This window comes from Epinephelus moara, chromosome 10 (assembly GCF_006386435.1).
Source record: "Epinephelus moara isolate mb chromosome 10, YSFRI_EMoa_1.0, whole genome shotgun sequence".
NCBI lineage: Eukaryota > Metazoa > Chordata > Actinopteri > Perciformes > Serranidae > Epinephelus > Epinephelus moara.
Window position 1 is genome coordinate 7,175,546 of NC_065515.1, and position 17,834 is coordinate 7,193,379.

Consider the following 17,834-nt stretch of genomic DNA (forward strand, 5'->3'; position numbering starts at 1 on the left):
TGTCACACAGAGGGGGTGTTGAGTGCCGGCTGTAGTAGCTCTGAATACGCACTGAAAATGCTGCGGAGCTCATTTAAATTTAAATACAGGCTCATGTATTCATGCTGAATATTCCAGGGATGCTAATATAAAGCACAGGACTCTGCTTGTCGTATGGATACAATGTTCTATATAAGACTGGTGCAGCAAGACTGAGACATTTCCAAGCACAGTGTATGACAGGATTAACAATGCAGTTTATCTGTAACACAAGTAAGCATGAGAAAATCATTCTCTCCTGTCATTAGCGTTTGGCTCAAAGTGTCATCTTATTGTGACTAAAAATCCATGAAGCTAAAAAAAAGTGTCCCTGATTGGCTGTTTGTTGGTTGGTCACACAGGTCTGAGCAAGCACAGCTTATTCCTTTTTCAGCTGCTCTGACCAAATGTGGCGCTCAGCCTGCACGACCAGCAGGTGTTCTGCAAGCTCCAGAGCTTCATCAAGTTCAAGTACAAAAGCTGATGTCTGCTCAAAAAGTAGCTCAGTACTTTAAAAAAAGAATAAAGTCACTTAAAGGGTCTGAACATTTGTCAGCTGCGGACACAAAATCACTCGAGTGGCAACAATAGCGACAAGGTGAGAACCCCCACACACCCCTGTGGTGGCACACCGGTCTTAATTTGGCTGATTAGACCTCCACAGACTGTGTGTGGGTGTGTGTGGGCTGTGTGATTGACAGCAGTAATGTGGCAAATGTTAGAGCAGAACAACCTACACCTGTATGTAACACCCAACTTTAACCTGTGACGACTTTTAACCCAGAATAACTGAAACCAACTTTGTGGCTAAGCAGGGCCTTTAAAGGGGAACTACACCCATTTTCAAAATTCATGTATGTCATTCCTATAGTCAAAGACAGTCCAAAAATATTAGTAACAACTCTCTCCCAAATCCAAAGACTAGAGTGCTGATGCTGTGTTCACACTACAAGCGATATAGCAACAGGCTACGAGTCATTTTCAATGTAAGCTGCTGAGATGAAGCTACACACAGACGCCTGGCACTTGTCACTGTCGACGGGTGTGATGCGCTACAGGTCAAAGTTGAGCTGGCTTCCATTTTTTCAGCGCTAAAATGATGCGGTGAAGCATCAACCAACCGTAAGTTTTGTTCCTAGCTGTGGTACTGTGTTATTTAGCTTAGTTAGCTGAGGCTATGATAAGTCAGGGATCCAATGAGGCAGTGAAATATGATTCTAAATAGGGCCCAGACATTGATCAAAAGCACAGGTATGACCACATACAAACTTTAGATGATATTCAGTCGAGGTGCTTTGTTGCGAGTAGTAGACACACACAAGCCTGTGACGAGGCATTCTCGGAACCCATCGGCTGTATTCGGCATCTGACTTCCGGCAGACGGCGATACAGCCTCTGGGGGCAGACCCCCGATTTTTTGGCATTCCGGTTTGATTTGGGCGGAGGAGGCGAATTTCTGTTTCCGACTTCCGTTTATATATAAGTAAATATGCTGAACCATTGCGATGGATTCAGAGTTTGCAGTGACGCCTCGTTAGTTCACTGCACGGACCGTTTAACGTGGCAACAACTGCAGCCGGCTCAAACGCGATTGGTCAATATCACGCGGACTACAAACAGCCTACAACCGGAAACCAGGACTCTTCCGCTCTTCTTCCGGAGGCAAGATCTGCGGGGTTTGCCTACAGACTCTACATTCACTGAATGTAGAGTCTGTATATAGAAACTAGTGACGAGTTAACTATGGTAACAAGCGCTTGAGCAACACTTCAACAGGGACTCAAAAATTATGATGCTGGTTACGCTGTTGTGTTGTCCCTCGTAGTATGAACACAGCATAAAGTTTAAATTTGTCATGTCATAGGGTGTGAAGTCTGGAGCTGCTCTATAGACAGTGAATTGGGGAAGATGTTCTAGATGACGCTAAGAACATATGGGTACATTTTCTGTTGCAGAACTGAGAACACTGCAATAGAGTAAAGCTCATTTGGGTATAACAAAAAAAAAAAACATTCTGTGGGCCCACAAAAATATGACTCGTCAGCGTCAGACTTTATACCCTATGACATCCCAAGTTTGAGACTTTCTTCTCTGGTTTCTGGCTTTAAGAGAGAGTAGCCCATGTTCACAAATATTGATTGCACTTCTCTAGGCCATGGAAATAACATATTGGAAATCTTAATATAGGTGGTGTTTCCCTTTAAGTTGATGTAAACATTTAAATGTTAGCATGCTAACAAGCTCAAAGTACAGTTGAGCCTGACGTGGGCAATAGCTAAGCTTTATAATTAAATGTGAGATGTTCTGAATACAAAATACACCAAGCAGCACTTCTAAAGTCGGCTGATTAACAATTTTTCAATGTTGTAACAAACAGGAATATGAAAACAACAGTAAGGCTCCAATCACACAGGAAGTGTTTTAGCAGGAGGCGGCTTTTTGTAATTTAATGAGAATTAAGCTTTTTGCTTTCTGTTTTTGTGTTGCGACACGCCTTGTGTTTCTGCACTCTAGGCGCCTGGCGTTTCGGCCGGAACATTCTGAACTCTTAGAGTTGAAATGTCAGAGCGGAAGAGCGCCTCATGTCATCTTTTTTCCCCATTGTCCAATCAGATGATTTGAGAGGCGGGCCTTCTGTGGTGGTCACAAAAACAAGTTTACCGTAGGTGCACAATGGAGGAAGAACTGGTGGTAGCAGTTGCGAGATACCCAGAGCGATACGGCCCGATGATAGACAGGTGGTACTCCCTGTGACCCACCCTCTTTTTTAGGGTCTCATGTACCCACACAGATCTCTGTTTCCCTGTGCCCAACAAACTATTTACTGACAGCCTCTCATCCTCAACCAGAGCTACAGCAAGTACCCTCTGCCTGTTCATTATAGTAACTAGCTACTAATTACTGTGAAATAAATAACATAAATAAATATATGGTAGATCGATTACACGGGAAAGTTAGGGTAAGGAGATGATGGCGTGGTTGCCTGGCAACAATAAAAAGGTGCAGCAAGTGTTTTCACTAGTGACAGTCGATTTTTTTGAAACCTGCAAAATGCTTTCTGTGTGATTGGGAAGTCTCCATGGTTTCCAAAGGGTGTTACACAGTTTAACAGTTACTTTATAGGTATTTTGAACTTTGTCCAGAGCCAGGCTAACTGTTTGTCCCTGCTTATAGTCTTTATGCTAAGCTAAACTAACTGTCTCCATCTCTTTACTTAACATGAGATGTGGTATCAAGCCATCTAACTCACATCATGAAAGCAAATAGATGTATTTCACAAAATGTCGAGCGATTCCTCTAAGCCTTTCTTGTACAAAGAAATGTTGTATGCTGTGGAGACTTTGCACAAGAGGCAAGAAAACACTCCTGCTCATACATCACACCAGATGAAAGCACTGCAGGTGCAGAAGAAAACATACAGTCACAAAGGGGACTCATGTTTGTGTTGATACTGCACAGTCTGTATCCATGGTTTACACTGAAGAGGAGAGCATACTTTTATTAATGTTTACCCAGGTAACATGACTGAATACTTGCTTATTTTTTTAATTTAATTATTGTTATTGCCAATAATTGGTTTATCAATTAATTGTTGGTCAATACAGTGTCAGAAAATGGTAAAAAAAATCCCAATCATATATCTTCAATTTGCTTATTTTATCCAACCAACAGTCCAAACACCAAAATATTCAGTTTACTGTTACATAAGAAAAGCAGGAAATCCTCACAAGATTCTACAACTAGGGAATGTTTAGGCTTGGGCCAATTAGCAAAACAGTTGCTGATTAATTGTCTGTTGATCAGCTCAGTGCGTCGTTATTTGTTTCAGCTGTAAATGTACGTTTAGGTAAAGAGAACACTATATTTACTGAGCACTATGCAGCTAAAAGGCCCCAATTAAAGGCAGAATCACGCAGCATGTTATTTCATAAAAAATTACATTTAGCTGGAGAAACTTTGGGGTACATGTGCAGCAGAGAGGCACACAGGTAGACACTGACTTCACACATCATAATTAAGATGTCCAAGAGTCTGTCGGTCCTCTGGAGATGACATTGCCCAGCTCCTTCCACACTGCTCTGCTTCTGTTCCCTCTCTGTATGTCTGTCACGCTCTCTCAAGGTCTACAGAGTCCTATAGTACAGTGTGTAGGCCGAACACCACCATCAGGAAGCACACAATGAGTTGAAGGTGTATGTGATGTTGCCATGGGTCCACAAAACTGCATAATGTACAATAGCCTTCATGGAAAATGGATTGAATGGCTATGAGTCCGTGAAGACTCTCAGTCATCCAGGTCATGGTAACCATAAGTGCTATATCGTAGGCAACTGGATTTGCCCCCTTCTGTGTCACACAAGCGTTGCCATTGGCAATACTGAAAAATATAATGCAGTGTGACAGGTGAAGGTCTAATGGCTGACTATGTTACATGTAAGGGATAATGCCTGACGAGTTGTCCATTATCACTTTTTAATGGCCAACGTTGCCTCCGTGAAGGCCGTTAAAAAGTGATAATGGACACCTGTAAGGGCATTATCCCGCTTATAACATGGTCACTCACCAAAGAAAAAAAGTAAGAATATTTATTTATATTTTTATGTTTTCTGCAAGCAAAATCCACCATTCTTCACAAGCCACTTCTCAGTTTCCTTGGCAACACCTGAGGGTTTACCTAATACCTGGAAGAATCATTGTTGCCCCTTAATGGTAAACAAACATGGCACCACACTGGTAAGGTAANATGCTAACTATTATTTTTATGTCACTAGTCACTTGAAACAAATTTAGGACGATAGGAGACAGGTTGAAATAAACCGAAATTTCCCTTTAAGGTTCTTATGCAATGGAACAATATTCACAATTCCAGTATATAGGACGAACCTTAGATATGCCCTAGCAACGGGAGATATTCTAGTCCGCCCAGCTCATGGAACCCTTTGGCCCAGTTATTAGCCAGAAAGCTAACGTTATGCTAGCAATATTCAAAGTTAATGACATTTCATATAATTGACAAACAGTCAATATAATTTGACAATATGTTTAACAACATGATTGGCTAGCAATCCAGCCATGTCAATGTCCCCAAATCAACATCAAGATTTTCATGAACAAACGATACGAGTATGATACTCAGGGAACAAAGACTGACGTCGCATTTAACCAACAACAAACCAGTGGTGCAAACTCTTTTCCGATTAAAGTAGCTTGCACTAGCTCCAAAAGTCACCTAAAGTTACCAGATGATGTCATACATTCATTTATATATCTGTGACATCATTGCACATTCACTTGCCTCATGCTGTTGGCAGAAAAGCCACGGACTGAGACCTGGACTCTAAGTAACATGCATGGGAATGAATTACTAGAATACATTTAAATATATTTTATTGTTGATCTAAATAAGCTGCTAAATTTATCTCTGGTTGTTTTTTAGGATCAGAGTCACTGGGGCCCCACTAGCTCACCAGGTAGAGCAGGTGCCCCACGTACAAAGGCTTTGCTGCATGTCATCTCCACTCTCTTTCCCCTTTACACACCAAATCTGTCCTATCAAATAAAGGCCAAAAAAGCCCCCTTTTTTTTTTTAAGGTATTAAAAGGGTCTTTAAAGTTGTTAAATCTGGTGAGAGGTGACAAGTTGGCATCACTGCAACAAACTTTTAGTGACTGGAGTTTAAAAAGAGTCCGGGTGGAGCTATTTTTTTGCAGGTCCGTTCTGGTAAGAAAAAACAATGTTTAACTTAATTTGTTCACCAGTAACAACAGTAATAACACAGCACGGATTATGTGTGTTACATATTAGACAAACCATGATGGTTGATTGTGGATGGATGATTATGAGGCTACTGCATTATAACAATGCTGTTTCATAAACCTTTTACAGAAGCAGCAGGCCAAGCAAAGCACCCCAGACGTCCCTCTCCCCAGCGATGATTTCCAGCTCCTCGCGGGGGATCCCAAGGCGTTACCAGACCAGATGAGATATGTTATCCCTCCAGTGTGTTCTGGGTCTGCCCCGGGGCCTCCTACCAGTGGGACGTGCCTGGAACACCTCTAACAGGACGAACCGCGACCTCATTCTCTCAGTCACTACCCAGAGCTCATGACCACAGGTGAGGTTTGGGACGAAGATAGACCAGCTCCCACAACAGTCGGTAGAAATGTCTACACTTGGAGGGGATCTGTAGTTCTGCCTCATGTTAGCTTACATGTTTTCAACACAGAGGAGATTTACACATTTTAAATTCCTGAAGTGAGAGCACTGGTTTCAGATCAGTTTTTGGCCAGTGCCCTGAGTTTGAGTTTGGGTACTGGAATCAGTATAGGTGTGGCCATTTGCCCTAAAACACAGACCTCACACATGAACACAGCATCAACGAAGGTGATTCCGATCAAACAAGCTGCTCAAGAAAATGCCTCATCTCTGTCTCAGCAGTTCTTTCATCATGACTTTAAATCCGTTCCCCCTCTCAACTAAAGACCTCCTCTCTCAGCCTGTCCATCTGACCACCAGTACACTGTGTCCTTTTCCAAAACTCAAAACTCATCATCTTTACTTTACTCTAAGTATCCAAAAATGTCCTGCCTCTTATCCATGTCTCTTATCAATTTCCATGCTTTCCTTCCATTTCGATATCCATCTCCGACTCCCTCATGCCTCTCTGATCTCCCCTTCCCTTCCTCCCCTCATCCTGTAAGTTAAAGCCTCTCTGCTTCAGGCACATAAAGTCTGGCTGTGATTTAAACAGGAGTATAAAGTCACACCTCTGAGACACAACCTTTGCCAGCACTTCATACACGCAGCAATGTCTCATAAAGATAACATCTCTCAATTTTAAATTCATGTGTCTTAAAGCTGCAGTGTAGGACAAACCAAATATCATTTAAACAGGCCGTCATGTCAGCAAGATCGAACATTATAAATGTGTGACTGCATCTGTGGTCAACATGCTATAAAACAACAACTGACATTTCCGCTCAGTCGCTTCTATTAATACAATTTATTATAGCATAAATTCAGTCTATATCACTTTTAGCCAATGCACATAGGACCCAAGTGAAGATGTATTTCACAAGCATTCAGGACAGATTTAAATCTGATTAGTCAAACAACTTTAGGAGGTGTTTTGAGATGCATTCGAACCAGATTTGTTAATGCACGGATCACTCCAACATGCATGCGCTTTACTTTTCCCAAAGTGTAACTGTGTCAGTGAGGTCTGATCCCCGTGTTCAGGAAGCTAAAGTTAGACTGAAACTAGATCTTCGTCAAGCAGGTGGGCGCCAGCTGTGGAAGCTGACACTACAGACAATGGATGCTTCAAGATGGCCGGCCATTTTACAATTTTTTTTTACTAATGTTGGTTTTTAAGGCCGAAATCTGACTTACAGAAGACATTAAGGCCCGCTCTTTTCAGCCGAGACGGTTTTGCCGAAACGAATAAAGAGATGAAAAATGCCTTTTGCTCTGTACTTTTGCTACGTGATTTTGTTGATGACTTGCAGCCCCTACCAGGTAGTTAAGAGGAGTGAGGAGGCAGCGGTCAACAACCATACTAAACAGTCAATCAAATAGATTTTCTAAAAATTATGAATCGCCACAACCACGAGAGGTCCTTGAGCTTAGTCATAAATGTGTACATATAATATTAGGCTGATTGGTCCAGTAGTTTGCAGGATGGCTCCGCACAGACAGATACACACACACACACACACACACACACACACACACACACACACACACACACACACACACACAACCTGGCACAGTTAATTATTTGTCAGAAAAGCAGTTTAAAGGAAATGGCCACTTTAGAATGAAAATACAGACAGTACTTACTGACCCTCATGCCGACAAGAAGTCCAGTGTAGTTTTTTAATCCACAAAACTCGTTCGGGGTATCAGAGGATAACAGCTAGCCGGCAATAACAGCTACACTTGAAGTGCATGGAACCCACATTTCAAAAATTTAATAAAACTCCGCTAATGCATTTAAAAAACATCAGAACGGCTCGTCTGTCGTAATCCCTAATTTACTCCACTTTTATAGCATAATTTCTCACCGTGGTCAGTTAGCCTGCAGGCGTGCTGTGTTTACATGGCAACTCGCGCGAGACTCGAGAACTAGCACCACCACTAGCCATCAGCTAGTCTCGCGCGAGTTGCCATGTAAACACAGCACTCCTGCAGGCTAACTGACCATGGTGAGAAATTATGCTACAAAAATGGAGTAAATTACATCTCTTCAAGTCAATTTTGCATGCCACGGCTTCAGTGCACTTGGATTACGACGGACGAGCCGTTCTGACGTTTTTGAAATGCGTTAGCAGAGTTTTATTACATTTTCAAAATGTGGGTTCCATGCACTTCAAGTGTAGCTGTTATTCCGGCTAGGTGTTATCCTCCGATACCCCGAACGAGTTTTTTGGATTAAAAAACTACACTGGACTTCTTGTCGGCATGAGGGTCAGTAAGTACTGTCTGTATTTTCATTCTAAAGTGGCCATTTCCTTTAAGCCGTTTCAACACATCTGATCATGCAGAGTAGCTGTCATCGGTTTCAGCTCATCGTTCATAGCTTTCTCTGCTCTCTCTGCTCTCATAGAGTCATTTTCAGCTGCAACAGGCATTTTTCATATTTTCAACAAAAATCTCTAATAAAACAATAGACTACCTGCTCAGCACCAAACAGCAGACAGACACAGTTAGCTGCTGAACATAATAAAGCATTTAGCAGCTGAAGACTCAGATATTTCCCTCAAGTGTTGGTAGAGACCAAAGAGAGAACTAAAAGAGACTTGCATTCATCAAGTGGACACAAGAATGAGTCATATTGAATTCCAGTGTTGCTGAACGTGTAAATAAGCAACTGGTTGATAACAAGCTCACCATATCTGCTTAAAAAGTGAAAATATGCCAATTTGCTGCTCAAAACTTGTTTATGCTGCACCCAAATGGCAAAAAAAATCTATAGTTGCAGGTTTAAAGGAACAGTGTGTGAGATTTAGGGGGATTTAGTGGCACCTAGTGGAGAGGATTGCAGATGCAACCAGCTAAAACCAGGTTAGGATTTCATCACTGTTCATTGTTCAGGAGGTTTTGACCATGAGCTGAGCTGTATTATCCACAGAGGTCTCTTCTTCTCCAAAACAAAAAAAAAATGGAGCAGGCAATTAAAACCAGTTAAACACTGAATAAAGCAATTTCATGCTACAAATTAGTGTTTCGGCACATTGGAGACAGACCGCTAGCCCAGCACCTGCTAATGTGTGCTCACCTTCTTTGTCTCATAAGTCAAGATCCAGACGCTCAGTGGGTTTTAACGGGAGCCAAATTACCTGCAGAGGTCTATTCCTCTTCAAAACAAAGACCAGGTAATTTCAACTGCTAAAAACAATTAATAAATCAGTTTCATGTTAAAAAAAAATCAGTGCTTTTCAGATGCTCTCATAGTAGAAGGGCTACCAATACAATGCGAAAAATGCTTATCACCCTATCTAGAGCCAGCATTTGGTTTGTCTGTTGTCTGGGCTACTGCAGAGACATGGCGTTGCAACATGGCGATCTCCGTGGACGAGCACTTACTATGTAGATATAAATGGATCATTCTAAGTTGAATGAAATTGGATTACACACCAAAGAAAACACACTCATTACATTATATTCCATTCCTGCCAATATATCCCCCTAAATCCTACACACTGAACCTTTAAGTGAAGGTTTGAGGGTTTATTTGGGTACAAATAATCCTTATTGTTGATATACCCAGCACAGCACAGCACTGGAGGAGCATCCAGTAGGTGGTTGTGGTGAGTGATTGACTAGATTTGATGCACATCATTTAAGGAGGAGAACCTCAATAGATCATCAAATAAAAAGCTGAAGATATAAAACAACAACCATCAGATGATAAAAGGCATTTTATCATCTGATGGGAAAAGCTTTCATAGCATCTACAAGCAGGTGTGGCTGACAGATATTGTGAAGAAGCTCAGCTCATTACACACTGCTCGCTGGCAGCGATGCTGTGCTGAAAACACACTTATTCCTTGGACGTCTGTTCTCACCAGGACAAAATAACAACATCCTGCCAAGCACAGTTTCAGCTGCTGCACCTAACGCCACCTGGCCGCGACTCTCCTCCCTCTCTCCTTATACCAAACTATTAGCAACTCACATTTCAAGGTCAGAAAAAAATGCCAATGTAGAACAGTGCAATTTGCACATGACTTAGCACCACAATGAAGACAGATGTGTGAGTGTAAACAAAACAGAAAGAACATACAGGGATTGACTCACCATATTTATTGATGACACTGGGCCGATGCTGTTCACATATATGTCCACATCTATAACAGTTGGTTTGACTGTGGAAAAAAGAGATAAACAAGTATTGATTAAATCTGTCATTTGGGCACCACACCTGCCTCTTTTGTAAATCAAAGGGAGACAAAGTGCAGCTGGATCGATGAGACTTTGTTCTGAATCCTTTGAAGAGCGAAAAGCTGCTGTGTGAAGCCGTCCTCGGGGAGCTGTGGTTGTTCATAATGACCACACATTAGTCTTCATCGCATAAACTGCTGTCATAAAACACCTCTTTATACATGTTCTCTTTAATGCTGCAATTATGCACCCATGCATGCAAATTATTTTAAGCAACAGGCAACAGACTGCACCAGAACATAACACACTGTTAGATGCTGATGATGATAACTCTATGTAGAGTAGCAGAGGAAGTGCAGGGTAGTCCACTGGTTCTCAATCCCACTTATCCCCGCTGGTTTTCACTCCAGCCAACTAATTAAGAACTGAATTTCACCTGGGAAGGCAGATGAATGCAATTAACTGATAAACCAGCAGTGCTTCTATCCTTGATTGGCCCAAGATGAAGCGCTGTGGTGGTCTATGGCCTACCCCAAATTCCACTGTGTTCCATCTAACCTGAAGGTAGAAGATAATTCCACAAATTAAAAAAGCCAAAAGCTCATCAGCAGCAGAACAGGGGGCACAGGTTTGAGACACAGTGGCAGAAGCTGTGCATCATGAGCTGTGGTGGGTTTACTGATTTAATCACAGCTTAATATAAATGCTGTTTCACTGAATGCAGATCCTTCAGTCTTGACTCAGTTTACATCGATCACTCATTTATTGCTCACATGGAAGCTTGTGCTTAGCTTCTGCACTATAATTTAGTCCTTTTATGCGTCTTCTTACAATGTTGACTGCTGCTTTATAATTCTCCATGTTTCCAGATGGTTCTGGTAATCCATGCTTTCAGGTTGTGAAATGATTTAACTGTCCACACATCCTGACCTCAACATGGTTGCTCCGCCTGAAGCCAGGTAGCGCTGCTCTGCAGCCACCGCCACAACAACATATAGCAGTGATTCATCGCAGAAATAGGACAGCACCTCATGCAGGTTAGCCTGGACAATAAGTCTACAAAGTTTGGGTCTGCTATCATCTTGATGTTGCTATATGCTATTGCTATATTTAGTATATAATGCTATATTTTTTTTATATCTAGAAGGAATAAATACGGAAATAGTGAGTTTTAAGAGCCGTAAAAAACAAAACAAGGAGCTGAAAGACAACAAAGAGACTTCTGTGGATCTGAAGGGAACTGCAAGTTGTTAGGATCTTTATCAAAATAGAATTCAATACAGCTTTAGGAGGGAATTCCTCTTCACCAAGCAAACCTCTGGAGCTGAAAAATGAACATGGACGTGCCAAAATTGCAGTTCCTCTAATGGCCACTTGAGGCTGGCTCCAGAAGCCAGTCAACCCCCATAGACCAACATGTGAAAATGCTTGACTTAACACCAAAAATAAACATGTTTACAGCCTGGTGTGGGTCTGTATGGCTGATTTTAACATCCATGACAATCGCACAGAGCTGATTTTTTATATAATTCCCCCATTTATATTTCATTAGGTCTTAAGTAAAGCTTATTTAAGGGTGCAGTTGCTTTGAGTGACAGGTTGTCTGTGAGGCGTCACCACAGTCAATGAGTCAGATCCATCCCTCGCTTCTCCACAGCTCCACCCTCTCAGCCAAATATGGTCACTTCTGGCTCAAAAAAATCAAGATGGCGAGAATGCCGGATTTCAAGGCTTTAAATGGCAGTCCATTGTCTAATATAGTTATATAGTTTATGCTTTACATTTAGTTTACATGGGTTAACCTGGAAAACAATTTGTGTGTGCTATCATCTTGATGTCCATGTAACAATTTTACATCTAAGAATACATGAGGAACCAAAAGAGTAAAGTTGGAAGCCATAAAAAACAAAACAATGAGCTGAAAGATGCTGAAAAAAAACCCTTTGCATAGACTGCTGGGATCATCTTCAAAATTTAATTTAGCTTTAAAAGGAAACTTCTCCAGTTGCAAGGTGTTGAGGAACACCAGTGCATACGTCAACACAGTTGTGTAAAGCCTTTTGTGTCTCCAGAGGGAGCTGTATGATGTCTGATGGTAAATGGACTGCACTTGTATAGTGCCTTTGGACCACTCAATATACTACATGTCACATTCACACACTGATGGCCGAGGTTACCACACAAGGTGCCACCTGCTTTTCAGTAACCACCTCACACACTGATGGAACAACCATCAGGAGCAATTTGGGGTTCACATTCACATTTTTCTGCCCAAGGATGCTTCAACATGTGGACTGGAGGAGCCGGGGATCAAACCGCCAGTCTTCCGATTAGTGGACGTCCCACTCTACCTCCTGTGAAGTGATGTCACTTGAGTCAGTGTCAGAGGGGGCTGAAGACTACAAGTTTGAAAATGTGAAAATCTGGAGGTGTGGATTTAGAAAGAAATGACTTTACCATGGGTGCTATTTAAACGCACTTACAGGAATGATATTTGCTGTTTATGTTCTGCTGGTGCAGGAGATGTGTCAGGTTGCTGCATTTCTATAAAAAATTTCATTGAACTTTAACTTTTTAAATTAATTTTTAAGATTGCCTCAATTTTTTTTTGAAAATTTTCCCCACTAAAATAACATAGGGGAAACCAGACCCATAGTGTCAGACTACCAGCATACCAGAAAAGTCTTTACATTACTTTTCCCAGTAACAAGTAGTGTAAGTAATTACCAATAAGATTTCAGTAATAATGTTACAGTTACTTTTGTTATCACGTCACTACTGACTTGAAAAACAACATCACATCAGCAGACTCATTTTCAAAATCACCGCACTGCGCAGGCACGCCATAAAGATACAGGCTAATTAGGAAGATGGACACACTTACTTTAGCGGTTGGAAATATTCCCGTTACTTTGATTTTGTCAGGTGGAAAGATCACAATAATACTGTTTGTGCAGGTAATCGTACTAACAAAAAATTTCCACTGCTAAAAACATGTCCTCAAACCTCTGGTCTGAAACAGCTACTATGACCAACAGCATGACAACGTGAAGCTCCAGGAAATACACCCCACCAAAGTGAGCCCTCCTTGGCTGCAGACGTCGCCTGTAGTGCTACACTGGCTAAACAACTCAAACTGGATTTTACTTGTGGACAGCTGCAGCTACGGAGAAGTGATGAAGCTTGTGGCTGGATGACATGTTGCTCCACAAGTGACTGTCCGTCTTTCGGGCAGAGCCTTGGGAAAATACCGGTCACAGACAACTGAAAACCCTGTATGTAAAAATAAATAAATAAATAAAAAATCATTTGCTAATCATTGCGATTACCCACACAGTCATACAGAGGCATTTTTTTGGAAATAGGTAATTACCAGTCTTATGAGGTGTAACAGAAAAGCAATATAACGAGTAGTGTAACGAATTACTGTTGGCAGGGAGCAATAAGCAACGTGATATTATTACTTTTGCAAAGTGTAACAAGTAATGAGTAATACATTTCACTTTTAGAGTAACGAGCCCAACACTGGAGACGACCAACCCCACCATGGCGATGGCTGTCACAAGTGCACAAGACTTATTTGACAGTCCATATCTTCTGAACAGAATATGCTTAAGGAGAGTAAGGTCACTCTACTCCTACCTGTCACTTTAAGCTTCCATTATGCATTAAAAGGGAATCTATTAGGATAGCCTACAGTCTGTGAGTCATTCAAATAACAGTAAAAGGTGCAACCAGCCCTGTTGACCCCTACTCTTTGTTTTTCAGTGACATAAGACACAATAAACAGAACCTTAAGGTAGTTAGAGTATGCCATCAAAATCAAAATGTTACATCATCATAAAGTCAGTTGAGTTTGTGAAACCTGCAGGTGATAACTGTTACCAAGGCAACAACTGATAACTCAGTTTCGTCGAAGTGAATCTTTTCACTCTAACTAGTTTGACAAAGTCAGTGTCCTTCGACCATTGGTGTGAGCTGCCAGTGTGGTTGTGTCATATCACTGCACATATGCCAACAATCACCTCCACCAGGAGGGTCCAGGCAGACAGAGGAGAAATGTCCACCAGATCTCACAGCCTACAGCGCCACATTGACACACCAAGACTCAGCACAATGCATACACACCACGTTTTAAGAATACACATCCTTTTCTTTACTACAGACTCCCACCTAAGTCTTCCTCCCAGCTCAGCCAGCTTCTCGTGGTGGAACACTGCTGGCTTTCCCCAACTCCGCTGCTCGCAACGATTTCACGCTCAGAGTAAAACTGTCATTTAAAGCTTGAACTTTTAAAACAGCTAAGTGACAGCTGTGACATACTGCTGCCATGAGCATTCACATTTACATAGAAAAGAGCTCCCCCATCATTTTGCATTACCTGTCTTTGGAGTCTTCATGTCTCAGCCAATTAAGTCCACAGCAAGAATTCTTCCACCTGCCACTCTCCGTTCCAGCGTTCAGTTCACGTGCTAACAGATGGCACACTAGAGAACACTTCTGGAGAGTCCCTGCTGAGGCAGCTTTTCAAAAGCACTATATTCATAATCACACAACACCTGGTGAGCACACTGTTTGGAGCCACTGTATACACCTCTAAAAATAAAATAAGAAAAACAGCTCTGAAGAAGTGAATGTAATATTTGACAAAATCATTCCAAAACCTTTTATGATTTGTTCTCATTTGTGTGTTTTGGTAAATCACGGTGTAATCAGCACCCGTTTCATGCCTGATAACCACCGAATGGGACAGGGCTGCAAACACTTCCAACAAACACACAATGAGCTGAGTTAACGGCTCACTGTGTGCTGTCAGGTTATAATGTTCTGCTACTGAATGCACCTGAGGAGAGGCCACCAAGACAAGAAATGAAACAGAGTCAATCAACCCTGCCGGTCGGCCCTGAACACACCTCTCCTCTCCAGTGTCAGAGAGAGACCTGAAAGCACATTATCATCCGGCTATAGGCGAAAAAATGTGTGTTTGTATTTTTAACTGCCATTATTACTTTTGTCATTATTGATGAAGACTGATTTCTAACAAATGCAGGAATCATGTTTACATTCTATGTTGCGGAGACACATTTATTGGTGACACTTTTTGCTCCAAGACGACATGTGAAGCAGCAGAAGTTTTACATTTCCCCTGAAGGTTTAATATTGTGTTCACACCGGGTGCAAATAAAACAATATGTGCCAGTGAATTACATGTAAGGTCAATGTAAAAATGAGACTAGACACATATTCCCACTGGGAGGCTCGATGGATGCGATGCAAATGATGTGAATGATTTAAATTAAGTGGCATGTACCACAAGAGTAATGCAATTTCATGTCATAAGCTGATCAGCCAAAACATTCAAACCACTGACAGGTGAAGTGACTAACTCTGATTATTTTGTTCCAATGCATTGTTCTGCTGGGAAACCTTTGGTTCTGGCATTCATGTGGATACCACCTGACATGTTCCAGCCACTCAAACACCGTTGCAGACCAAGTACCCCCCCTCATGGCAACAGTACTCCCCTATGGCAGTGGCCCCCCAGCAGGATAATGCACCATGCCACACTGCAAACATGGCTCAGGAATGGCCCAAGGAATGTGACAAAGACCTCAAAGTGTCAACCTGGCCTCCAAATTCCCCAGATCCCAATCTGAATGAGCATCTGTGGCACGTGCCATTAACCCACCTCACAACCCACTGGACTAAATGGATCTGCCGCCAACGCACTGGTGCCAGACACCGCAGGACACTCCCAGAGATCCTGTGTCCATGCCTCCACAGGTCAGAGCCAAGTCTGATCCAAGGAGACCCCACCTTGGATTAGGGTACATCTGGGGTACCGGCACATCACAAGAATCCTTGAGCAGATTGGGACCTGGGAAATTTAGAAGCCAGGTCGACACCTTGAGCTTTTTGTCACGCTCCACAGGACATTTCTAAACAGTTTGTGTAGTGTGGCATGGTGCATTATCCTGCTGGGGGGCCACTGCCATTGGGGAGTACTGTTGCCATGAGGGGGGGTACTTGGTCTGTATGACCCCAATGAGGTCCCGTCGGAAGTTCATTAATCGGAAAAATGCAGGAGGAGCTGATCGTGTCAGTCTGTGGCTACCCCAAGCTGCACGACAACACATCTTACTTTTATAGAAACAGGAATAAAGGGGAGCTTGCTTGGAGGAAAGTGAGTGAGGAGGTCGGACTACCTAATAATCCGTTCCTCTTACCCTCCTATAAGCTTGTATGTAAACGCTTGGAGCGCACTGTGAAGACAGTCAAGTGCTGGACAGAGGAGAGCATCAGCAAACTACAAGCTTGCCTTGAGTGCACAGACTGGTCCGTTTTTTATGATGCCTGTGATGACTGTAATGATCTGACTCAGGTGGTGTCTTCCTATATATCCTTCTGTGTAGATACTAATATCCCCTGTAAAGAGATTGCTATTTTCCCAAACAACAAACCGTGGGTTACTAAAGAATTAAAAAAGGTTCTTAATAAGAAGAAACACATGTTCTTTACAGGTAACAGTCAGGACAAGAAAGAAGTATCCAGGGAAGTGAGGACTGAGATAAGGAAAGCAAAGAAAATGTATAGAGATAAAACAGAATTACAGTATAGCAGTGGTAGTCTGCGAGATGCTTGGAAGGGCATTAAATCATGACATTTTCAGCGTGTAGGTTGTTTGCCCTGCAACACGCAGATAGCGAAAGGATTGGAGAATAGTGGCCTAAATAGCTGGCCAAAGGCAGGTTTTTAGCCACAGTCTACATCCTGTGAGTCAGACTACTCTTCTCCTGACCTGACCTTTCTCCCCAAACAGATTTGTATGCAGACATTTAATCTAATCAATAGAGATCAATAATGACAACAGGAATCTCTTAAGGTTTCGTCAGCTCACTCCCGAGAAGTAGACACATACTTTCTCTGCTAATAACATGAGCATGATCAGATGTAACAAAAACAGATAAAGAGAAGAACAAAACTCATTTTTTTCCCCCTTTAATAAACTGGTTTATTTCAGTGATATCAAAACAGAATATCACAAGGTTGGATCTAATTTAGATTACAAATGTGACAGTCCAGTCCATGACAGTGGACTCATGTGCACTTAATTTGCATTAGTAATTTTTGTTCAGCAGGAAGTAGTGTGACGTTTGTACGATAAAAAGTAAGACCTCGGTGGACGCACATGGATGTTAGTGAAATACACAGAGAGCACTTTCCATCTTCATGCAGATTACATTTGAATTGATTCTCTTCTTATGGTCTTCACCTTGTGTCTTTTTTTAGATGAGTGCCCACTTTCAAATCATAAATGGCTCAAATGTCTGTGTGACATCATGTCCGCCTGTACAGTTATAAAAATGATGACTGGCAGGAACCACTAATCGTCTCCTTTAAACCTACAGAGCAAAGATGAGCAGGATGTC

General features: G+C 42.0%; 1 protein-coding gene across 1 annotated transcript in view; it reads right to left on the reverse strand.

The window, feature by feature from the left end:
* The window catches only part of LOC126396473 (gamma-aminobutyric acid receptor subunit gamma-3), a 103,653-nt gene that overhangs the window by 59,101 nt on the left and 26,718 nt on the right, over positions 1 to 17,834 (reverse strand). The window contains exon 3 of the mRNA XM_050054586.1: positions 10,321 to 10,388. Coding sequence (XP_049910543.1) covers positions 10,321 to 10,388 — 68 coding nt within the window. The remainder of the gene's footprint in view (positions 1 to 10,320; positions 10,389 to 17,834) is intronic.